This window comes from Thalassophryne amazonica, chromosome 1 (genome assembly GCF_902500255.1).
Source record: "Thalassophryne amazonica chromosome 1, fThaAma1.1, whole genome shotgun sequence".
NCBI classification, from domain to species: domain Eukaryota; kingdom Metazoa; phylum Chordata; class Actinopteri; order Batrachoidiformes; family Batrachoididae; genus Thalassophryne; species Thalassophryne amazonica.
In genome coordinates, this window is record NC_047103.1 from 125,893,021 (window position 1) to 125,918,941 (window position 25,921).

The 25,921-nt window shown below is 48.1% G+C and overlaps 1 protein-coding gene across 1 annotated transcript in view; it reads left to right on the forward strand.

Annotated features, from left to right (window-relative positions):
* Positions 1-25,921, forward strand: part of LOC117513981 (transmembrane protein 47-like) — a 168,078-nt gene that overhangs the window by 110,467 nt on the left and 31,690 nt on the right. The window contains exon 2 of the mRNA XM_034174246.1: positions 9,711-9,851. Within this exon, the coding sequence (XP_034030137.1) occupies positions 9,711-9,851 (141 nt within the window). The remainder of the gene's footprint in view (positions 1-9,710; positions 9,852-25,921) is intronic.

Below are 25,921 nucleotides of genomic sequence, written 5' to 3' on the forward strand. Positions count from 1 at the left end.
GCGCCGTGGGCCGTCCTTACGGCGACACTACCAGACCAAAATCTCTCATCAGCCGTTAAAATTTTTACCGAAAACCAGCTGAATTTATCGAATGGTGTCCACTCAGTTGTGCCTTACAATTTTGAAAAAATTTTGATCAAACAAAGCAGCAGTCTCTGAGCCATTCCTAAACAATGAAAAAAACGATGAGAGGGTGGGCGACTCCTCACTCAAAGACTTCCCACAGGCAAATGACGTAACCAACAGGCGTGAAAAAACTCTCGCATGCCCACGAGGGTTCAAGCATGTTTGATGTAATCACACGTGATTCAAATCTGTATGGTTTTTGAAAAAAATAATAAGGTCGGATACTTTTCTAATAGACCTCGTACGATGGCTGAGACCAAGTTTTTGTCATGTTGTACTGTGTGGTCATGCCTTGGTTGGAGTTCTGTTTTCTTTTTCTGTGTAGTTCCTGCATTGTTATTATGGTCTGACTGGGGAAGATGTTGGTTTGTGCTGTATGTGTGACTTCTCTTGCTGGGTGTTTCCTGCTTGGGCTTCTCTGTCCCTATTTCTCTTGTCTGTCTCACTTGGTGCTTGGTGGGGGGGTCACACTCTGTCTAGGCTACACCCTGTTCCGGTTCGTTCCACAGGTGTTCCTAATCTGTAGCTCACTACTTTGTGTATTTAAGCTTCACTGGTTGCACTGATAATTTGCCTGATCGTTGCGCCTTGTGCCCTCGCTTCTAGCTCCGTTCTTTGTATTGTTCTAGTCCTGCTGTCACGTGTGTTTTTGACCCTCTGCCTGTTTTTTTTCGACCACGCTACTCGCCTGATGATTTTGATCTGTTTGCTATTCTTGGACTGCCTCTTTGTGTACCGAATAACTTCAGTAAACGTCGTATTGAACCAGAAGTTCTGTGTCCAGTCTCACATTTGTCTCCAGCCATCCCAGCTAAAGTATCCTGACGGAACGATCAGGCCAACGATGGAGACAGCGGACTCTGACCCCTTGCAGTTGGCGGTTCGCCACCATAGCCACCAGCTGGCAGAACAGGAGGATCGCCTCACAGCTATAAGTGCCGGTTTATCAGATCTCGCCAAGAGGCAGGACACTTTTATGACTTCTGTGAGTGCTCAGATCGATCAGCTGGTTGCCACCTTGACTCATCAGGCCTCGTCCACTCCGGTCACCGCCAATCCACCACCACCAGGACCGAGTGCTACCCCGTCTGCGCTTACAGCGCCCCCTGTTGTTTACAACTAGCTTTCATGGTCAGAACGGTTCTCCGGAGAATCCGGAGACGTGAAACCCTTCCTCACTCAGTGTGACCTCCATTTTGAATTAGCCTCAGCAATGTTTCCATCCGACAGGACAAAGATTACATTCATTATTACTCACCTGACCGACCGGGCAACAGCGTGGGCTTTGGCAGAGTGGAGCAAGCAGTCTCCAGCTAGTAACTCCCTCCAGGCATTCAAGACAGCATTCCTCCAGGTGTTCCAACACACATCACCGGGCCGGGAAACGGCCCATTCCCTGATGCGTCGCAGATTATGCCATCGACTTCTGCATCTTGGCGGCTAAGAACGAGTGGAACCCGGCTGCTCTCCACAATGTGTTTTTCCAAGGCCTGTCGACGCAAATCCAGAACCAACTAATTGCCGTCGACCTCCTGGAAAAGCTGGACCAGCTGATAGCACTGGCTATCCGCACCAACCGCCGGCTGGCGGACCGGCCTTGACGTGACATACGCCCCCCGGCCCAGCGCTCAGAGGCGTTCCCTGCGCATTGTGCCAGGACCTCCTCCTCCAGCTCCGGCTCCAGTTCTTCTCAATCTCCCCCAGAGGAACCCATGCAGTTGGGATGCACCCGGCTGTCCACAGAGGAGCGGCAGTGGTGAAGAGACCAGGGCATGTGTTTCTACTGTGGTCAAGCAGGTCATGTGGTCACAGAATGCCAAGCCAGGGGTGCCCCCGTGCGGTCGCAATCGGCACGACGGGTGAGTTAGAATTCCATAACTTCAATTTCTCCCCAAAATGTTATCATGGCGAGCTTTATTTCCGATCATTCGTCATGTTCTGTACCGGTATTTATTGATTCTGGTTCCGATGCTAATTTACTGCAATCCTCTCTTGCCAGGTCTCTACACCTTAAGTTGTACCGTCTCTCACGTCCGCTGGTTATGTCTGCCGTAGATGGCCATGAACTCGGTCAAATCACTCACCGTACCCAGTCTGTTCAGTTGATCATAGCCGGTACACATTCTGAAGCCATAAGCTTTCACGTATTTGATAGAATGACTCACTCTGCTATTTTGGGGCATCCCTGGCTAAAAAAAACTGTCCACAGATAGACTGGTCTGCGGGACGAATCAGTTCTTGGGGTCCCGCTTGTACAGGGCGATGTATAGTCACATCCACAAGGATCACCTGTTCTCCTAATCCCGATCTTATTGGAGTTCCTCCGACTTATCACGACCTAGCAGAAGTGTTTAGCAAAGCAAGGGCTAAATCGCTTCCTCCACACAGAGCTTATGACTGCGCTATTGAGCTGCTTCCCGGGGCCAGCCCACCTTGAGGGAAGTTGTTTTCTCTGACTGCACCTGAACGCATCGCCATGAATGTTTACATCTGCGAGTCTTTAGAGACTGGCTTGATTCATCCATCGTCCTCTCCCGCCGGGGCGGGGTTCTTTTTTGTTGAAAAGAAAGACAAGTCACTCCGGCCCTGTATTGACTATCGGGGACTTAATGATGTTACAGTTAAGAACCGTTATCCCCTACCTCTAATCGCTACTGCGTTTGAGCTACTAGAGGCCGCCAAAATCTTCACTAAACTCAGTCTCCGCAATGTGTACCATTTAGTGCAGATTAAACAAGGTGATGAATGGAAGACTGCGTTCAACACCCCCACCGGTCATTATGAGTATTTAGTGATGCCCTTCGGCTTAACCAATACTCCTGCTGTGTTTCAAAATTTGGTCAATGATGTTTTACGGGACTTCCTGAATACGTTTGTGTTTGTATAATTAGACGACATTCTGATCTACTCTCCCGATGTTGATGCTCACTTCCGACATGTGCGTTTAGTCCTTGAAACTTTATTACGCAACCAGTTGTTTGTCAAAGCCGAGAAATGTGAGTTTCATAAATCGACAATATCATTTTTAGGATTCGTTATTTCCCCAGGAAAGATTCAGATGGACCCAGAAAAAGTAGCCACAGTGCGTGAGTGGGCAATTCCAAGAGACCGTAAGGAGGTCTAAAGGTTTCTGGGCTTTGCTAATTTTTACCGAAAGTTCATTCATAATTTTAGTTCAGTGGCAGCTCCTCTACACAAGTTAACCTCGTCCCTCCAAACCTTTCATTGGTCGCCAGAGTGTGACAAAGCTTTTCAGGTCCTAAAGAAACGGTTCACAATGGCCACGGTGCTTCTCCTCCCTGACCCCGCCAGACAGTTTGTGGTCGAAGTTGACGCTTCCGATGTTGGTTTCGGGGCCGTTTTGTCCCAGTTCGATCCTGTAGATAAAAGGTTACATCCTTGTGCCTGTTTATCAAGAAATTAAGTCCGGCTGAACGCAATTACCATATCGGCGATCGCAAACTGTTGGCGGTCAAAGTGGCCTTGGAGGAGTGGCGCCACTGGTTGGAAGGGGCACAAGTACCATTTTTAGTATGGACCGATCATAAGAACCTTGAATACCTGCGCTCTGCTAAGAGACTTAATTCCAGACAAGCTCGTGGTCAATTTTTTTAGTCAATTCAATTTCGTGCTATCATTCAGGCCGGGGTCCAAGAACGGCAAGCCAGACGGGGAGGACCCGTCAGAAGAGACGTCAGACCCTGACACTATCCTACCCACATCCTGTTTCCTCTCTGCACCCACCTGGGACATTGAGACCAAGATCCGGACTGCAGCACGAGACCTTCCCGTCCCTCAGGGTTGTCCTCCGGGTAGATTGTTCATTCCGGATACATTACGAGGGGAGGTCATATGTTGGGCACACAACAGCCGTTTCGCCTGTCATCCGGGTATCAATAACACGGTAACTCTAATCTGAGAAAGGTCCTGGTGGCCACGATTACTTTCTGACGTCACTGAATACGTTGGGGCTTGTCCTACCTGCGCAATGTGCAAGTCCTCTACCCGACCACCTACTGGTAAGCTCCTCCCACTACCCGTTCCTACACGACCGTGGTCGCACATCTCAGTGGACTTCGTAACGGGCCTATCACCATCCAAGGGTAATACTGTAATACTGACAGTTGTGGACCGCCTATCTAAGATGGCGCGCTTTGTACCTCTACCAAAATTACCTACCGCAGAAAGACCGCTGAAACACTATTGAACCATGTCTTTAGGCTACATGGTTTTCCCCAGGACATTGTTTCGGATTGGGTGCGCAATTCGTCTCTCGGTTTTGGGGCGAATTTTGCTGACTGCTGGGAGTTACCTCCAGTCTCACCTCCGGGTACCACCCGCAGGCTAATGGTCAATCTGAGAGGATCAATCAGGAAATTCTTGCATTCTCGCAATTCTTTGCATTCTCGCATCACAGCACCCATCATCCTGGTCTACACAATTAGTATGGGTAGAACTCGCCCACAACAGTCTGCCGTCTGCATCCACTGGCTACTCCCCATTTCATGTGTTGCATGGATTTCAGCCTACTCTGTTCTCCTTCACAGACCTGACTTCTCATGTGCCCTCGGCTCGTTCACTCATCCTCTGCTGCCGACGGACCTGGGAGTGGGCCTGTTGGGCCTTACTACATTTGGCAGCGGCCTACAAGGCCACCGCGGACAGGAAGAGGTCACAGGAGCCTGCTTACTCACCTGGACAACATGTGTGGCTCTCCACCTACCATCTGGCCCTCCGGGGTCTACCATGGAAGCTTGCTCCCAGGTTCGTGGGTCCATTTCCCATTGCTAAAGTTATTAACCCGGTTTCTGTTCGCCTTCGGCTGCCCAGGTCCATGAGGATACACCCCACCTTTCACGTCAACCAGGTGAAGCCTGCCCATGCCAGTCCTCTGTGCACTCCGGCCGCTCACCCACCGCCCGCCCAGTTCGTGGATGGTGGGCCTGTCTTTTCTGTGCAGTGCCTCTTGGGGTCTCGGCGGCGTGGGAGGGGGGTACAGTATCTGGTGGACTGGGACGGGTACGGGCTGGAGGAGCGTTCCTGGGTTCCCGCCCGCTTCATCCTGGACCCGGACCTGATTTTGGACTTTCACGCTCGGCATCCTGACTCCCTGGGCCGTCGGGTGCCGGCCGTTAGGTGGGGGGTACTGTCATGTACTGTGTGGTCATGCCTTGGTTGGGGTTCTGTTTTCTTTTTCTGTGTAGTTCCTGCATTGTTATGGTCTGATTGGGGAAGATGTTGGTTTGTGCTGTATGTGTGACTTCTCTTGCTGGGTGTTTCCTGCTTGGGTTTCTGTGTCCCTATTTCTCTTGTCTGCCTCACTTGGTGCTTGGTGGGGGGGGGTCACGCCTGGCAAACAGTACACGCAGCAAGTAAGCAAGAAAATGTTTAAAAAATGCTTTTTAAAAATCGATACTTGGACATTTTGGATCGATTCAGAATCGTAATAAATAAGAATCGCGATTCGGATGTGAATTGATTTTTTCCGACACCCCTAATATTTTGTAAATGTGTGTGGAAAATTATTTTTCGCTTTACTTTTTCCTTTCTTATTTCTGATTGTAAACCTTTATAACACTTATAAAACACCACTATAGCATATATATTCTGAAAGTACATGTTGTCCTGAAAAAAAGAGACGTAAAACTGACTGACTTCAATCAGCATGACTTTTGAGTTGTAAATATTTTGCAGACAGTGTGACTCCAAAAAAATTGCCTTTTCTGTCACAGAATCCCACAGGCCTGAAGCCTCATATACAAAGTGTGCCTACGTACAAAAATGTGATGTGCATCCATCTCCACATCAACATTCAGATGTATCAGCTGTTGTTCCACTGTAGACATGTAGAGGTGATGCTGCAACACTGTTGATAGTGTGAAAACAAGAAGTCATCAGAGTGATGTGCACATCAGCAACACACTGTTGACCTATTAACACACCCACGTGTTTGCAATTATATGGGTGGTCATAAAAGCATGCGCAAAGTGATGAGGAAAATCGTATTAACAATGGATGCGCTAGCGTTGTTAGAAGACCTTGCAAATGTTGCAATCCCATGTGAGCGCGTATTCAGGGAACGCGAGCATTTACTTGCAAATGATGAGAATTGGCTCATAAGCCGATTTCATGTACCAAGGCCACTGTCACTGGAGGTGTGCGCAGAACTGCAGCCGGCCCAGAGGGCAATATGGCGAGGAGCTAGGGGTTGTCTGTGCCCACACAGGTGCTGACCACGCTGGGCTTCCTGGCAACAGGGGCATTCCAGCGGGAGCTGGCTGATCAGTCAGGAGTGTGCCAGTCAAGCTTGAGCCGAGCCATGCCAGCTGTGTGGAACACAATCATCCGAATGTCATCCATTACAACATTAAAGTGCAATTTGCAAGGAGACTGGTTTTCCAAAATGTAATTAGAGCTATTGCCTGCACACATATTGCTATAAAGGCACCGTCATATGATGAATTAATTTTGTTAATAGGGAAAAATTTAATTCCATCAATGTTCAAACTATATGTGATGCGCAAATGCATCTAACATTGTGGTTAGGTGGCCTCGTTCAAGGCATGAGTCATTCATCCTGACTAACAGTGTGGTTGGGGCAGCCCAGTCGCAAGCTATTTTTCATACTCCCATCACGAAATGACTGACATTTCTGTGAGGCATTTTTGAATGTTACTATTGAAACACTAATAATCCCTTCTCCTAACCCTAACCATAATGCCCCCAGGCTCCCCCGTGTCATACCACATTTCGTACCCCTGTCTGGCACGTGTGGTAAGTGAATAGCTTATTCACATAATTGTTCTGAATGAAACCAGTGTAGGCACATTTGGGCATGTGCGCTTTCAAAAATGTTTTTTTTTTTTTTTTTGGTTCTTATTTATTTATTTGTTTCTTGATGGTGAAACTAGAACTTCTTACAGGCCTCCGATTGTCTCCCTGTTTTCAGTGTTTGTCAATAAACGCGTGTGTAATGTTGTGAATGTCACATTGTCGGCTGCGGCCCCCTCACTGTTTCAACTTCAGTGTGTGTGCACTACCCTGAGCCCACAGCGTTGCAGCGTCACACACATGTTTCCAGTAACTCTTTTCATGTTTATTCCATGTGACAGAGTCCCAAATATACTATTCCTGTTTGTCTCCACATCATTTCCAGTCATCTGTAGCACACACTCTGTGTAACTACATCCACCAAGGATGTAATAAAAACATCAGCATTTATTTATTTATTTGTCTTCCTGTCTGTTTGAATGTTAGAAGGATTATGTCAAAACTGCTGCATGGATTTGGACAAAATTTTCACCATAGATACATATTAGGCCATGGAAGACTCCTTTAAAGCCCAGTCCCACTGGGGAGAGGATTAATTGCGCATGAATTGAGTATACAAATTTCAGGCGTTTGTTGTCATCCACAACAGAATTGGCAAGGAATGACAAATTTCTCAGTATGAATTACGGATATATTAATAATGTATAGCGACTATATGATGAACAGTCACGGATGTATAGCACATGTATTGAGGAAACGGATCGGACGCATTGCGATGATCACAGAAGTATTACCGATGTATTGAGAATGCATTGTGCACGTGTTGCGGAAACAGCGGTTGTATTGCGCATGCACGGCATCTGCATTGCGGTCATAAAAGAAGCTCACTTGGGCCTTTCGGCATCACTATTCACAGCAACACCAAAGGCTCTGGAGCAATTGCTGGACTTGGACAAGTTGATTGGTATGTTGTTGGATGGCACCAACTATCACACTACGTCTTTGGGGATCCATAAATACATCTGTACGTCTCCACAGCTGGACTGGCAATGACTGGCAAGTATGTCGATTTCTGCCACATTTATATAGTACGTTGGGTTTACGTGAAGTGTTTGTTATGCATTTGCAGATTGTCCGCAAATCAGATGCAAAGCAGACGTAATACAAACGCTTTATCCGTGGCCACTCTGTATGTATTTGCTACAACTTATTTTAGTTTGTGATGTGGACGTGATAGGCACGCTATATATCCGTTTTACACACTGTCCCAGTCTGCTGCCAAGCCGCAATACCCTGTCAGCGGATATACAGCGCATAGATTATGTATTGAGTATGTATTGCATATGTAAGGCGGCTGTCATCTGCAACCAGAATTTTGTGTAGCTCAAAAATCTTGGCAACGGAAAAACGTGCCTCTGCGGATAATTGCGGACGTGTGCGGATGTCGGCCAACTCATACAAGCATGTTTCACGGATGTTGCGGATGTTTAGCTAATATAAAACAAGTTTGTGTGCAATTCATGCGCAAATCTTAAACGCTAGTGGGACCGGGCCTTTAATTTTGGAGGTGATCCGGATCCTGGATCAAGACTTCACTTTATATAGGCTTTGAAGGATTACGTCAAAACTACTTCACAGATTCTCACCAAATTTGCACCACAGATATTTATTACGCCATGTAAGACTCCATTAAATTTCAGAGGTGATCCAGATCTGGATTCTGGATCAAGTTTGACTTTTTTATGCTTATAAGGATTACGTCAAAAGTACTTCATGGATTTTCACCAAATTTGTGCCACAGATAGATATTAGGGAATGAAAGACTCCACTGAATTTTGGAGGTGATCTGGATCCAGATTCTGGATCACGGTTTTACTTTATATAGGCTTTGAAGGATTACATCAAAACTATCCAGTGATGTATGCAGTTCACCTGTTAATAAATATATGTAAATTTGATTTTGCTTTGTCAATGTAAATTATTTATTTTAATATTTTATAAAATTGTTCAAAAGGGTAAAATTGGCAATTTTGAAATGTAAATTGACATAGCTTAGAGTTAACCTATCCAAAATAAAAACCCACTCATATTTAAATTTTTCACCAAAAAAACAAACAAAACAATGTCAACACCTCTCACTTTAGGATGTCGTTTTACTTCATTTTGGCACCTGAGTATGACCTGCCCTAGTACAGTAGCTGCATGAGCTTCACAGCAATGGTGACACAATGGCTGAGAAGCCCATTTACAGGGCTGGTACTGTGAAACATTTGGGAAGTTGGCTAAGTTGCTGCACTGGAGACAGACCTTGTGCTGTAATTCCTACACCATTCACTTCACATAGATGTAATTACCCTCAAAGCTAACAGGTGGAGTGGCAATGAGGATGAATGATTACTGAAAATAAACCTTTATCCAAATATATATAGTCCTAACTGTGTGAGACCAGTGATGCTGATGAGGTTGATATTTGGTTCGAAATTAGACTACAGATGTTGAATAAATGTTTTAATAAATTAAATGCCAAAATTTGTGTTCCTTGTCGGGGGTATGTGCACTCTGAGTGCCCGACTAGTTGTGCTTTTATTCTTTCATTCCCGCATTCCCTGTATTTTCTTGCTAATTAGCCTATTTACAGTATGATGTGCAAGTGTTATATTAAATGTAATCATAAAATGTAATCATAAATGGTGTCCCTGACATCTGTACGGCAACTTTTTCAGTGTCCTTTTTTCCTTTCTTAAACTCTCCTTACTGTTTCCCCATCTATTCCTCTTCTCCCTTTCTCCCACATGGCCCACTTCTCTTTCCAGACTGGCAGGTTGCCACCCTGGCCCTGTTGCTAGGGGGCGGAGCCCTGGTCTTGATGTCATTCCTGGTTGCTCTGGTTGCTGTGTGCACCGGCACGAGACGGCGATTCTACGGACCTGTTGCCATCATGCTGTTCGCTGCAGGTCAGCATCCACACAGTGAACAGTAGACCACACAGTTCTGGGTCAAAGGCCACACAGTTGTTATTTTTTAAATCATAACGTCATGACACACAGTATGATTACTTAATTACCGACGTCAAGCAAGGTAACTGTAAGGTTGCAGGATAATCACATTGAAACTTAGATGATATTCTTTGCTGACTCTGTAGGAAGATGCACACACTTTTCTTCTCATTTGTCACACCTGTCTGTTTAATTTTCCCAACCAGCACCAACCTAAAATTAGTCAATTGTCAACTTTCCACACTCTTTTTTTCCCCACTGTTCACAATAATTTACATGTATAAAATATTTAATTTCGGAAAGATGGATTTTCTGCCTGTCTGAAATTTCTCAGAGATAGTGTCCAGCACAAAGAGGAAATCATCCAAACTTAGACAGTCCACAGTTTGATACTGCTTAGGAAAGGGCAGCCCTTTTATAATAATCAAACATACATATAACCACATCAAAACATGCACAGACAATTATTTCATGAAATTAAATTATTGAAATTGCCATTTACATTCTTTTTTGGCATCAACAACAAAAACATTGCTCAGACATTCTCTGCACATATTGTCCACTTCATCTGAACTGATGCAGTTGAGTAAAGAGATTGAACACTGTGTAGGTTTTTTCATCATGTCCCTCCTTCTGTCTAAGGGCCCCTTCACACATAACACGATTGAAGCTGACTAGCGCACGAAGGAGGAATTGCATGCCAGTCATGAAAAATCAGAGCTGCCTCTAACGCCTTGTACACCTGTTGCTACAACTATTTGCGCACACCAGCAGCCGAAACACAGAGAGTGCCCTGTGAGAGCCCATTCGATCCCTCTCGTGGCAGGTGTCGGCAAAATTTCAAGTGACACACACGAACACCCAGCACTGCTCGTTGGACACTGAAAATGTGGGGCCATTTGTGCTGTTAGCACAAAAATAGTGAGTACACAACCACTTTCAAGCTGGCTGTGGAATTTGTCTAAGTTCCCCCACAACTGTGGTGTTGCCAAACAACACGTGGTGTGCCAGAGTGTTGGCTCCCCACTCAACACAAGTGCCATGTGTGTGTATCGCGCATGTGTTGTGCCCCCCCCCCGCACACACACACACACACACACACACACACAGCACTTGGGTGCTTGTGTTTCGAGCACACACACTTGTATGATAGGCTGATATTTATGTACATATGGGGAGCGGCTAGCCAGGGCGCACACAGCACAGTGACCTGCCTTTCCGCTGATTGCTGGCCAGAGACTCGCTTGTTAGTGTTGTACGAGGGCTGTCAATAAAGTATAGGTCCTTTTTATTTTTTTCAAAAACTAAATGGATTTCATTCATATGTTTTTACGTCAGACATGCTTGAACCCTCGTGCGCATGCGTGAGTTTTTCCACGCCTGTCAGTGACATCATTCGCCTGTGAGCACTCCTTGTGGGAGGAGTCGTCCAGCCCCTCGTTGGAATTCCTTTGTCTGAGAAGTTGCTGAGAGACTGGCGCTTTGTTTGATCAAAATTTTTTCTAAACCTGTGAGACACATCGAAGCGGACACGGTTCGAAAAATTAAGCTGGTTTTCAGTGAAAATTTTAACGGCTGATGAGAGATTTTGAGGTGATACTGTCGCTTTAAGGACTTCCCACGGTGCGAGACGTCGCCCAGCGCTCTCAGGCGCCGTCGTCAGCCTGTTTCAAGCTGAAAACCTCCACATTTCAGGCTCTATTGATCCAGGACGTCGTGAGAGAACAGAGAAGTTTCAGAAGAAGTCGGTTTCAGCATTTTATCCGGATATTCCACTGTTAAAGGAGCTTTTTTTAATGAAAGACGTGCGGACGGGTCCTCGCGTCGGGACGCAGCCGGCGCGGTGCGTTGGCACAGGAAAAACACCTCCGCTTTTGATGGCTTTCAGTGGAGTGAGTATATGAGAAATTGTTTAACAGCTGGACATGTTCCAACTTGTCCTTAAGGCTTCCAATGGAGGTGTTTTTCCTGTGGCGGAGCGTCGCGGCGGCTGCGAGCCGACGCTGCAATCCGTCCGCATGTCTTTCATTAAAAAAATCTCCTTTAACAGTGGAATATCCGGATAAAATGCTGAAACTGACTTCTTCTGAAACTTCTCTGTTCTCTCACGACGTCCTGGATCAATAGAGCCTGAAATGTGGAGGTTTTCAGCTTGAAACAGGCTGATGACGGCGCCTGAGAGCGCTGCATGACGTCTCGCACCGTGGGAAGTCCTTAAAGCGACAGTATCACCTCAAAATCTCTCATCAGCCGTTAAAATTTTCACTGAAAACCAGCTTAATTTTTCGAACCGTGTCCACTTCGATGTGTCTCACAGGTTTAGAAAAAATTTTGATCAAACAAAGCGCCAGTCTCTCAAAGCCTGGCTGTTACGACAGTTGTCATAAAGCGGGACTGGTTGGTTGCTGCGGTGACACTGTGTGGCTCCTGTGTGAAGCTTAGCTAAACGTAGCATGTGGACATCGCACACTTTTAGAACTTTCAAGTTTTTAAAAGAAAGATGGTTTGAAAAAGTGTGATAAGGACAAGAATCCGTGGAATTGTTGCTGGCTTCATGAACACACCTGAAAGATAAACGGGAAAAGCGAACTGGTAAGAATTTTTTTCTCTCTGGAAAATAAACATTGTGCTGTTCAAACAGTATTTCAGAAAAGATTATGTTTCTTTTTTCTTTCATTAATCTAGACTTTCTTTCATTGAAAAAAAGACATTGTGGCTTTGAATGAATTTAGGCTACATGAATTTACACAACAATGTAAAATGAGTTTTTATTAATGTAGACTTTTTTCATGGGAAAAAAGACTGGCTTTGAGTGGATTTACAGGAATTTACACAAGAATGTGTGGTTTTTTTACTATAAGGTATGTTATTGATATTTTACCCTGATTTTTAAAATAGTCTACAAGCTTTAGCTATGGTTTTTGACATGGTTTAACAGTCTTTTCAGTCTTCATGAATTTCATGTAGTTTAATTGTTCTGAGTTAATGCATAATTTGGTTTACAGTTAAAAGGAAAATCATTCCAGGTCCTACTTCCACGTCGTATTCTGTTATTTCAACATGATTGGTGATGGTTCAAATGAATGGTTGAATCTAGGATCATTTAAATATCCACTAATTTTGAGATTTGTTCTTCCAGGAGATGTTGAAAATATATCAGTAGATGAAAATTTTATTTGGTTTCTGGGGCCTAGACCCCGGCTCCTGGGGAGCTGCGCCCCCTGCGAATTTTCCTCGGATTTTACAATTTTCATTTCACAGCCCTGCTCTTTGTTTTTAAATACATTTATCTCCTTGTTGAGTTCAGCTACACAGCTTTTGTAAATTGCAGGTTCGAATCCCGCGAATGGCATGTTTTTATTTTCTGTTTCTTCACAGCATCGCGCAATGTAGTGCAGCTTGTTCCAGCTGCTCGCACTGTGTGTGAAGGGGCCCAAAAGATGGTTATGTATTCCAGTGTCTTATACGTTAAGGGAAAAAAATCCAACTTTGCTGTTCAAATTGTTTATATTTAAACATTTTGATTAAATAGGTAACTATTAGTGGTGTAATGGCCCATAGTTAATCACTGATCCTTACAGGGTGATACATATAGGTTTCCCCCCACAGTTTATGTATATGAGTCACAGATTAACAGTTTAAAATATAGATTCATGCAAAGTTGCACTGAAATCAATGCAGATAGATGCGTGTTCACGTTAAAAGAGCACTTTAAGGACTGCATGTGTGTGCTGCATTTTCCTCGTGATATCCTGAGCCCACAGAGTTCACTGAGCCCCCATCTCCCCCAGATTTTGCTGAGTGGTAAGCCTGCTTGGGAGCACTCAGTGCAGTCAGGCTGAAGCTGCACTCAGATGAGGTCCGGTGAGTTGTGCCTGGCACTTCAGTGCCCGATGAGAAGGTCTTGCATTTTATTTGAAAACATGACTTAAACATACACCTTGTTTTCAGTCAGGGCCATGTGCAAATGTTCCTTTTAATTGTTGTTGTGGTTCTTTAATACATGGAAAGCGAAGTTATATTTTTGTTTTTTGTTTCTGATGGAAAAACATTCCAATCTGACAAACTCTCACTAAAAACTGTGATCTGATGCAGACCATGGGTTTTGTGATCTGATGCACCCTAGAAACTATTGATACTTACTTTCTTCTGCCTGGAGGTGACCTACTACAAAATAGAGAGCTAGTCACAAAATACTTTAATTAATAAATGGGATCATCCAGTTACAGTCTGCATTATTTATTATGTCTGCATGCATGACTATATCAATAATATTGATCTTGAGCATTTCCTTTTTTCATGTGTGTGAAACATGCATGAACAAAATCTGATCTACGGATAAAATTGTGCATCTTATTTAGCACCTGAAAATGGTGCACTTTGCCCTCATATCAATTGAATAAATTCTGGCAGGAAACCAGGCTCACACAAACATGGATACGGAGTACCAGCCAAACGTTTGGGCACACTTTCCTTCCTATTCAATTAAATGGGAAGTGTGACCAAATGTTTGTCTTGTGCTATATGCAGATCTGCAAGGAACCCTCCTCATGCCTGCATTCATGATGCTGTGTCATTTAACATTTAAATGTATTCAGTTTTATAGCATCAAATCACAACAAAGCCCCCTCAAGGTGCTTCACACAATTAGGGTCTAACCTTACCAATCCCTAGAGCAAGCACACAGGTGACAGTAGTAAGGAAAAACTCCCCCTGATGATGAAGCAGACCAGACTCATAGAGGTGACCCACTGCTTAGGCCATTCTCAAAGTTACAAGGTTTGTACAGTTTTTGCAAAGCTGAAGAAACAGGAAACAGAAACACCAGAATAGCATCAAAACAGTGCATTATTGAGATGAGCACGCAGTCATTGGCAGGGGGTCTTACAATGTCATGGCATGGGGGGGGGGATCCATCCATCATGTCTTAATGTATGAGTACATTCCTAAAGCAGACCGCATTGTGCTGCATCAGCTTCAGCCAGGGCATCTCTTGGTCAGTCCAGTTAACATGTAACCTGAGCGAATGCTATTTCCAGTAATGATATGCTGCTACATAACACTGAAACTAAATAATTGGACAGAAGTGTTGTGTGGGCCGCCAGAAGAGGAGGTACTGCTGGCCCACCACCAAAGGGCGCCCTGCCTGAAGTGCGGGCTTCAGGCACGAGAGGGCGCTGCCGCCACGGACACAGCCGGGAGTGACAGCTGTCACTCATTAACTCCTGACAGCTGTCACTCATTCTTCATCATTGCACTCCATAAAACCCAGACGTCATCTCCACCTCATCGCCGAGATATCGTACTTCGTTAGAGGTAATATCCTCAGCCTTTGTGGTATTTTCTGAATCTGTCTATTGTGAGTGTTTGCAGGAGTACCGGTCCTTTGTTTGTGGAGGCTGTGCAGGACGGCACTTTTTTCCTCTGAGGAATCGCTGCAACACATATTGAGTGAGAGGTGGAGGTGGCATTCCCACCGTTGTTGTTACTGGGTGTGCACACACCTACACTTGACTGTCTTTGTTCTCGTCAGCAGTACCAGATCCGACAGTCGGGGACGGTGATCACCTGGGAATTCGGGACTTGGCGGCTCCAGTATTCTCCAGGTTCTGTGGCGGCGGAAATCGTGTGGTTCCGGCTCTTCTCAGGACAGACGTCTTCTATCCTCGAGCCTGCCCACATGTCACCTTTGTGGATTGCCTGTAATTATATTCTGAGATTGTCTGTATTTCGTTGTGCACATTTCACAACATTAAATTGTTACTTTTTGGCTCATCTATTGGCCGTTCATTTGCGCCCCCTGTTGTGGGTCCGTGTCACTACACTTTCACAACAGGATATCTCGGCCAGCGTCATGGATTCCGAGGGGCGTCACCAGGCTGTTGAACGACCAATGGGAGAGCAGGGAGCGCAGGCGTCTGCAGGAGGCGTGATTGGTGAGCTGCAGCACATTCTCACCGCCTTTACGGCTCGGTTAGATCAAATGACCGAGCAAAACATACTCCTGAACCGCAGGGTGGAGGCTCTCTCCGCGCAGGTGGCGGTGAGCGCTCAGGGCACTGCTGCAGCTCCTCCTCCTGCCGACCCTGTGCAGGATATGAACGTTCCAGTGGTGGTTCAACAACCCCTCCCACCATCCCCTGAAGCATACATAAGCCCTCCTGAGCCGTACGGAGGTTGTGTGGAGACGTGCGCGGACTTTCTCATGCAGTGTTCGCTCGTCTTCGCACAACGTCCCGTCATGTACGCGTCAGATGCTAGTAAAATAGCTTATGTGATTGCTCTGCTTCGGGGTAAGGCACGCGCCTGGGCTACGGCGCTCTGGGAACAGAACTCACGGTTGTTATCAGCATACACTGGGTTTGTGGGGGAGTTCAGAACAGTGTTTGATCACCCTAACAGAGGAGAGACCGCTTCAACAATGCTGCTGTCAATGCGACAGGGGTGCCGGTGTGCAGCCGAATATGCAGTCGACTTCCGCATCGCGACTGCGAGGTCCGGCTGGAATAACGTTGCGCTCCGCGCCGCCTTCATAAACGGACTGTCGTTGGTCCTGAAGGAGCATCTGGTAGCTAAGGAGGAACCGCGGGATTTAGATGGGCTTATCGATCTCGTTATACGGTTAGACAATCGGTTGGAGGAACGCCGTCGGGAGCGAGGCGAAGGACGTGGCCGAATACGCGCCGCCCCTCTCCCTTCCGGGTTCAAAAAGGGGCCGCCCTCCCCACACTCCACAGCCGCAGCGCTCTGTGGGGCAACAGCTCCCCCTGGTGACGTTGTTAGGGAAACGCACAGGGCCAAAATGAGGAGGCTGATCCGCGGGGAGTGTTTTCTCTGCAGCTCAAAGGAGCACACACAGAAAAACTGCCCCAAACGGCCACAACAACAACCGCCCTCAGAGACTGGGCTAAGGGGGGGTCAAAACATTCACGTGAGACACACACAGATTGCCACACGACTCCCAGTTACAATCCTGAGCGGGGATTTAACCCTTCAAGCCCCAGCACTGGTGGACACGGGAGGTAGGGCTCCCTCTGGTGGCGCTTCCTTCGCCATTGCAGGTGCGGGCACTAGATGACACCCTCCTCCCTTTAATCACACACAAGATACAACCAGTAACTCTGGTGGTGTCTGGAAACCATCGGGAGGAGATTGAGTTTTTTGTAACTCCTTCTACCTCCCGCGTGATTTTGGGCTTCCCATGGATGTTGAAGCACAATCCCTGGATTGATTGGCCGTCTGGGGTGGTGGTTCAGTGGAGCGAAACCTGCCATCGGGTGTGTTTAGGATCCTCGGTTCCTCCCGGTTTACAGGCTAAGGAGGAGGTCAAAGTCCCTCCCAATCTGACGGCAGTGCCGGTTGAGTACCACGATCTTGCTGACGTCTTCAGCAAGGATCTGGCACTCACCCTTCCCCCGCACCATCCGTACGATTGTGCCATTGATTTGATTCCAGGCGCTGAGTTCCCGTCCAGCAGGCTGTACAACCTCTCACGACCTGAGCGCGAATCAATGGAGACCTACATCCGGGACTCATTAGCTGCCGGGCTGATCCGGAACTCCACCTCCCCGATGGGGGCAGGTTTCTTTTTTGTGGGCAAGAAAGATGGCGGACTCCGTCCATGCATTGATTACAGGGGGCTGAATGAGATTACGGTTCGCAACCGATACCCGTTGCCATTGTTGGATTCCGTGTTCACCCCCCTGCATGGAGCCAAAATCTTTACTAAGCTGGATCTTAGAAATGCGTATCACCTGGTTCGGATCCGGAAGGGAGACGAATGGAAGACGACATTTAACACCCCGTTAGGTCACTTTGAGTACCTGGTCATGCCGTTCGGCCTCACCAACGCCCCCGTGACGTTCCAAGCCTTGGTTAACGACGTCTTGCGGGACTTCCTGCACCGATTCGTCTTCGCATATCTGGACGATATTCTCATTTTTCTCCGGATCCTGAGACCCATGTCCAGCATGTACATCAGGTCCTGCAGCGGTTATTAGAGAACCGACTGTTTGTGAAGGGCGAGAAGTGCGAGTTTCACCGCACGTCTTTGTCCTTCCTGGGGTTTATCATCTCCTCTAACTCCGTCGCCCCTGATCCGGCCAAGGTTGCGGCGGTGAGAGATTGGCTCCAACCAACAAGCCGTAGGAAGCTGCAACAGTTCCTCGGCTTCGCTAATTTCTATAGGAGGTTCATTAAGGGCTACAGTCAGGTAGTTAGCCCCCTGACAGCCCTGACCTCTCCAAAAGTCCCCTTCACCTGGTCGGATCGGTGCGAAGCCGCGTTCAAGGAGTTGAAATGACGGTTCTCTACTGCGCCAGTTTTGGTGCAGCCCGACCCTAGCCGCCAGTTCGTGGTTGAAGTGGACGCCTCTGACTCAGGGATAGGAGCCGTGCTATCCCAGAGCGGAGAGACCGATAAGGTTCTTCACCCGTGTGCCTACTTTTCTCTCAGGTTGACCCCAGCTGAACGGAACTATGACGTCGGCAATCGAGAACTCCTTGCGGTGAAAGAGGTTCTTGAGGAGTGGAGACACCTGTTGGAGGGAGCGTCTGTGCCGTTCACGGTTTTCACTGACCATCGGAACCTGGAGTATATCAGGACCGCCAAGCGGCTGAACCCCAGGCAAGCCCGCTGGTCACTGTTCTTCGGACGTTTTGACTTCCAGATCACCTATCACCCCGGGACCAAGAACCAGAGATCGGATGCCTTGTCCCGGGTACACGAAGACGAAGTCAAAACGGTGCTGTCGGATCCACCGGTGCCCATCATTCCGGAGTCCACTATCGTGGCCACCCTCACCTGGGACATGGAGAAGACCGTCCGGGAGGCCCTGGCACGGATCCCGGAACCGGTCCGAAGAACCGTCTATACGTCCCACCAGAGGCCAGAGCTGCAGTCTTGGACTTCTGTCACGGTTCCAAGATCTCCTGTCATCCAGGGGTGCGAAGGACCGTGGCAGTTGTCCGGCAGCGCTTCTGGCGGGCGTCTACGGAGGCCGACGTCCGGGAGTACATCCAGGCCTGCACCACCTGTGCCAGGGGCAAGGCAGACCACAAGAGGTCCCAAGGGCTTCTCCAGCCACTTCCTGTGCCTCATCGCCCCTGGTCCCATATCGGCCTGGATTTCGTCACGGGCCTCCCGCCGTCCCAGGGCAACACCACCATCTTCATGATAGTGGACCGATTCTCCAAGGCGGGCCAGGAGACAGCAGACCTCCTGGTCCACCACGTCGTCCGTCTGCATGGGATACCCACCAACATCGTCTCTGATCGTGGTCCCCAGTTCTCCTCACACGTCTGGAGGAGCTTCTCCCGGGAACTGGGGGCCACTGTGAGCCTCTCGTCCGGCTATCGCCCGCAGACCAATGGACAGGCAGAACGGGCCAATCAGGAATTGGAGCAAGCCCTGCACTGCGTAACGTCCGCACACCCGACGGCCTGGAGTGAACATCTGGCCTGGATCGAGTATGCACATAACAGCCAGGTGTCCTCTGCCACCGGCCTCTCCCCGTTTGAGGTGTGTTTGGGGTATCAGCCCCCATTGTTTCCCGTGGTGGAGGGAGAGGTCGGTGTGCCCTCGGTCCAGGCCCACCTGCGGAAGTGCCGTCGGGTGTGGCGCACCACCCGTTCTGCCTTGTTGAAGGCCCGGACGAGGGCGAAGACCCATGCGGACCGCCGGCGATCCCCGGCCCCTGCTTACCAGCCCGGGCAGGAGGTGTGGCTGTCCATGAAGGACATCCCCCTCCAAGTGGACTCCCCTAAGTTGAAGGACCGTTACATTGGACCATTCAAGATCCTCAAAATCCTCAGTCCTGCCGCAGTGAAGCTGGGAGTCGGAGCTTCACTGGGAGAGACACCATAACTCTGCCGAGTTATCAGCTTACCACACAGGTAAACCAACTCATCCGTTTTGTGCCGTACGCACATTCATTGTTACTGAAGTCTTTGCAGTTGTGACTTATACTTGCAGCTTGTAGCCAAGTTTGTGGAAGTTGGAGGAGTTGGCGTCTCCACTCCTCACTTCTGACTTACTAAGTATAACATTTGACACTGCATGTCCTCCAGTTTTTCCTCTGCACTCTGGGAGTATCTGGATTTATTCCTCCAAGAGGATAACTGTGAGTTACTGACTGCATGCTGGGTGTACACATACCCACCTTAACCTGTTTTTGCTCCTGCCAGGAGTACTGGTCTGACAGCCTCGAGCGGTGGCCACCTGGGGGACCAGGACTTGGCGGCTCTGGTGTATTGCAGGCCTCCAGCTGGCAGTGGAACTTCGTGGGTTCCGGCTCTTCTCTGGATAGGCATCTCCTACCCTCGGGCCTGCTCACGTGTCACCATTTTGTTATTAATTGGACTCAGCATATTCGTCTTCTGTTTGCACTTTTGCATAATAAATTGTTATTTATTGTTATTCCTATTGACCGTACATTAACGCCTCCTAACGTGGGTAAGTGCATTCACTTTCCCAACAGGATAACTCGGCTACGTCATGGACTCCGAGGGGCGTTCACCACCTAATGATCGATCAATGGAAGTGCAAGGTGCGCAGGATCCACCAGGAGGATCGCTGGGTGAGCTGCAGCACATTTTGTCTAACCTCACTGCTCCCCCTCCAGTGGATCTGCCGCCAAACAGGGTTAATCCAGTGGTCCTTCAGGGGTCCCCCCCATCGCCTGAAGCTTACATAAGTCCCCCGGAATCGTACGGTGGTTGTGTTGAAACGTGCGCGGATGCAGTGCGCGCTCGTTTTTTCACAACGGCCCGTTATGTATGCGTCTGAGCACAGCCGGGTGGCTTACGTAATTAATTTACTTCGGGGCAGAGCACGCGCCTGGGCTACGGTGCTCTAGGAACGAGATTCACGGGTCCTCTCAAATTATACTGAGTTTATAAGGGAGTTTCGACTGGTGTTCGATCATCCCAACAGAGGCTAGGCCACTTCAAATATGCTGCTGTCAATGAGACAGGGACAGCGGAGTGCAGCTGATTACGCAATCGACTTCCGCATCGCAGCAGCGAGGTCCGGTTGGAATTCAGTCTCACTCTGCGCCGTCTTTGTAAACGGGCTGTCTCCGGCCCTAAAGGAGCATCTGGTGGCTAAGGATCAGCCGCGGGATTTAGATGGGCTTATTGATCTGGTTATTCGCTTAGACAATCGGTTAGAGGAATTCAAGCGGGAGCGAGACGAAGGGCGTGGCCGGGTGCGCACTGTCCCTCTCCCCTCCAGATCCGAGTTAGTGCCGTCCTTTCCCCGCTCCAAAGCCAGGGCTCTCCGCGTTACACCAGCTCCCCCTGCTGACGTTGCTATGGAAATGAGCAGGGCAAAAGTGACAGTAAAGGAAAAACAAAGGAGACTGGCACGTGGAGAGTGTGTTTACTGCGGCTCGAATGAGCATGCACAGAATAAGGGGCCCCAGACGGTTAAACACCTAAGCTCAACCTTAGAGACTGGGCTAAGAGTGAGCCATACAAACCACACGGGTGTCCCACGCAAATGCGCACAACTCCCAGTCACAATCCTTTGTGGGGATTTAACCCTTACCACTCCAGCACTGATTGACACAAGATCGGAAGGGAACCTACTGGATAGTAGGTGGGCTAAGGAAGTAGGGCTCCCTCTGGTGGCCGTTCCTTCGCCATTGAAGGTGCGAGCACTAGATGGCACCCTACTATCAGAAATCACACCAGACACGGCCTTTAACCTTGGTCGTCTCTGGTAATCACAGGAAGGAGATTGTGTTTTATGTAACACCTTCTACCTCCAGGATTATTTTAGGATTTCCATGGATGGTAAAGCACAATCCCCGGATTGATTGGCCGTCTGGGGTTGTGGCTCAATGGAGTGAAACCTGCCACCGGGAGTGTTTAAGATCCTCGGTGCCATCTGGTGATGAAGTTAAGGAGGAGGTCAGAGTTCCCCCCAATCTTACGGAGGTGCCGGCTGAGTACCATGACCTTGCTGACGTCTTCAGCAAGGATCTGGCCCTCACCCTGCCCTCGCATCGACCGTATGATTGTGCCATTGATTTGATTTCAGGCGCGGAGTATCCGTCCAGCAGGCTGGACAATCTCTCACGTCCTGAGCGCGAATCAATGGAGACCTACATCCGGGACTCTTTAGCTGACGGGCTAATCCGGAATTCTTCATCCCCGTTAGGTGCAGGTTTCTTTTTTGTGGGCAAGAAGGACGGCGGTCTCCGTCCATGCATTGATTATAGAGGGCTGAATGAGATTACGGTTCGCAACCAATACCCATTACCTCTTTTAGATTCAGTGTTCACGCCCCTGCATGGAGCCAAAATATTCACAAAGTTGGATCTTACAAATGCTTACCATCTGGTTCTGATCCGGAAGGGAGATGAGTGGAAGACGGCATTTAATACCCCCTTAGGTCACTTTGAGTACCTGGTCATGCCGTTCGGCCTCACTAACGCCCCCGCCACATTCCAAGCCTTGGTAAACGACGTTCTGCAGGATTTCCTGCACCGATTTGTCTTCGTTTACCTAGATGACATCCTCATTTTCTCCCAGGACTCTGAGACTCATGTTAAGCATGTCCGACAACAGTCAAATCTCGTCATCTACCGGCCTTTCCCCATTCCAGGTCTGTTTGGGATATCAGCCCCCATTGTTTCCGGCTGTCGAGGGAGAGGTCGAGGTGCCCACGGTCCAGGCCCACCTCAGGAGATGCCGTCGGGTGTGGAAGAAAGCCCGCTCTGCTCTCCTGAAGGCCCGGACGCGGGCTAAGGACCATGCGGACCGCCGACGAGCCCCAGCTTATCAGCCCGTGCAGGAGGTTTTGCTGTCCACCAAGAACATCCCTCTACAAGCAGACTCTCCAAAACTGACCGAACGTTACATTGGACCGTTCAAAATACTCAAGGTGATCAGCTCTGCTGCCGTGAAACTACAACTCCCGCTTCACTACGGATTCACCCAGTATTTCATGTGTCCCGGATCAAGCCACACCACACATCGGACCTCTGCACCCAAGGACCGGCGCCGCCTCCTGCCTGCATCATCGACGGAGAACCGGCTTGGACAGTCAAAAACTCCTAGACATACGTCGGAGGGGTCGGGGGTACCAATATCTGGTAGACTGGGAGGGGTATGGCCCACAAGAGCGCTCCTGGGTGAGGAGGAGCTTCTGGATCCCACCCTCCTGGCGGATTTCTACAAGGAGCACCCCGACAAGCCGGGTCTGGCGCCCGTTGAGGGGGGGTTCCTGTTGTGTGGGCCGCCGAAGAGGAGGTGCTGCTGGCCCACCACCAGATGGCGCCTGCCTTGTGGGCACCTTTTTGCTCTGAAGAGGGCGCACTGGCCTGTTGGCCTTTTTTGGCACCACCAGGTACGCACCGTTAGGATGTCAGCTGTTTTCATCATCATCATCCACACCATAAAAGCCTGGGAGAGACACCATAACTCTGCCGAGTTATCAGCTTACTACACAAGTAAACCAACTCAGCCGTTTTGTGCCGTACGCACATTCATTGTTACTGAAGTCTTTGCAGTTGTGACTTATACTTGCAGCTTGTAGCCGAGTTTGTGGAAGTTGGAGGAGTTGGCGTCTCCACTCCTCACTTCTGACTTACTAAGTATAACATTTGACACTGCACGTCCTCCAGTTTTTCCTCTGCACTCTGGGAGTATCTGGATTTATTCCTCCAAGAGGATAACTGTGAGTTGCTGACTGTTTGCTGGGTGTACACACACCCACCTTAACCTGTTTTGCTCCTGCCAGCAGTACCGGTCTGACAGCCTCGAGCGGTGGCCACCTGGGGGACCAGGACTTGGCGGCTCTGGTGTATTGCAGGCCTCCGGCTGGCGGTGGAACTTCGTGGGTTCCGGCTCTTCTCTGGATAGGCGTCTCCTACCTGCTCATGTGTCACCATTTTGTTATTAATTGGACTCAGCATATTCGTCTTCTGTTTGCACTTTTGCATAATAAATTGTTATTTATTGTTATTCCTATTGACCGTACATTAACGCCTCCTAACGTGGGTAAGTGCATTCACTTTCTCAACATTTTTGATGTCAAGGTATTGTGGGTTTGTGGGCTACACAAAACAATAACAAAGGACAGCCAACACTGCTGATGTAGATCACAGAAAAACTACTTAATTAATCAAGAATGAGTGGGAAAAAATATCCCGAGTGGATCATGAGAAGAGCAAGTTGAAGATTCCTTACTGAGAGAACCTTAATTTTGTTCAATCACCTGGCAGCAACTCAATAAATTTAGGCATCTATGCGTGGTGAAGACAACTTTCTGAAGTTCAAACTGAGCATCAGAATGGGAAAGAAAGTGGATATAAGTGGCTTTGAATATGGCGTTGATGTTGTTGCCAGACAGGCTGGTCTGAGTATTTCAGAAACTGCTGATCTACAGGGGTTTTCACACACAACCATCTCTAGGGTTTACAGAGCATGGTCTGAAAAAGAGACGATATCCAGTGAGTGGCAGTTGTGTGGACGAAAATGCCTTGTTGATGTCAGAGGAGAATGGGCAGACTGGTTAAATGCGTGATGCTTTCATGTCAATATGGACCAACATCTCTGAGGAATGCTTTCAAAACCTTGTTGAATCTATGCCACAAAGAATTAAGGCGGTTCTGAAGGCAAAAGCGGGCCCAACCGGGTACTAGCAAGGTGTACCTAATAGGCCTGTGAGTTTATATACAGACAAACCTAAACCAAAAACCTCAATATCAATAGACAACATAACATTCACTCATTCATCTTCAGGTAACCCAGCCCGCATGTACGCGGGTTGGGTTACCTGTTCTGATCAGGCACATGTGCAGTTCTGATCATGCATGCACAAGCTCTTCTCTCTGCATGGGGTGGAGGACAGCAATCCCTCAGACCTCATGGACAGAATGCTGGAGCTCCTGAAAGGACACCGGCTGGACTTTTTGTGCACCGACTCCCTCCACAGGTGCGTGCAGCGCTGGCCAACACCACGATCGTGCACTGGCAGAAGAGGCTGACAGATTGTTCCTGGCCAGCTAGCACCACGGCATGACAGCAGCTGCCTTCTCCCCATCATATGCAGTGGCAGAAGCCCCACAGCACCGCCCACGGAGGAAGCAGCTGCATCTCTCCCTCCACAGCAACGCTCACAAACTGGCTTCTGTTTCTATCATGCAATGTTTGGAGCCAGTTCAACTCAGTTTCTACAGTGTACAGTTGCGCAGTCTTGTGTAGACTTCCATACAGTAGCTAGTGTAGTACAGACTTACATGCAGAAGCGCAGACTTGCTGAAAAACGGTGTGCTTTGTGTGTCCAGTGCTCTACGCAAAAAAAACTTAACATGATTAATTTCTTGCATCCGCCTCGCGTACCCCTCTGCTTGCTGCTGCGTTGGGGAGCAAAAACTTTGCGCTGAGCTGTGTAAAGCTGCATAACTCAACATAGTAGGTATGCTGCACTCATGGGCGCAATTTGGTGGGGGATGGGGGGACATGTCCCCCCCACCTTTTCAACCAGGGGGGACAGAATATGGTATGTCCCCCCACCTTCTGACATATATGTGTGTACTTGAAACATCCTATGCCAGTCTTATGTGCAAACCATGTCAGTCTTATGTGCAAAACCATGCCAGAATAGTATCTTTGGTTCTGCAAGTTTGTATTTTTAGCAGCATTGACTTGTTTACAACACCTGTTTCTTGTTTTTCACATTCGGAATTTTCTGGGACTGCATTTGCCCAGATTTGAAACCAAAAATAGTTGCCTCTAGGGACTAGTGTCTACACATAAGTATCAATGGACCATATGCTAATTTACTAAATTCTGAAAGTTAGAAAAGGAAATCAGAAAAGCTATCTGGAACCTCAGAAAGCCCATCTGCAAATATTGCTTGATCTCCAAAATCAGTCTATGCAAGCAAAATAATGTTCAGTATGAGTGTTGTCATTAGTGCCACTTCGAAAATTAAATTCATGATAAGTAATTTATCCTAAACTTATGATCTGCTGTTTTTTCAAACTTATGCAAAAACAAATCTTGAGAAAAAAATAC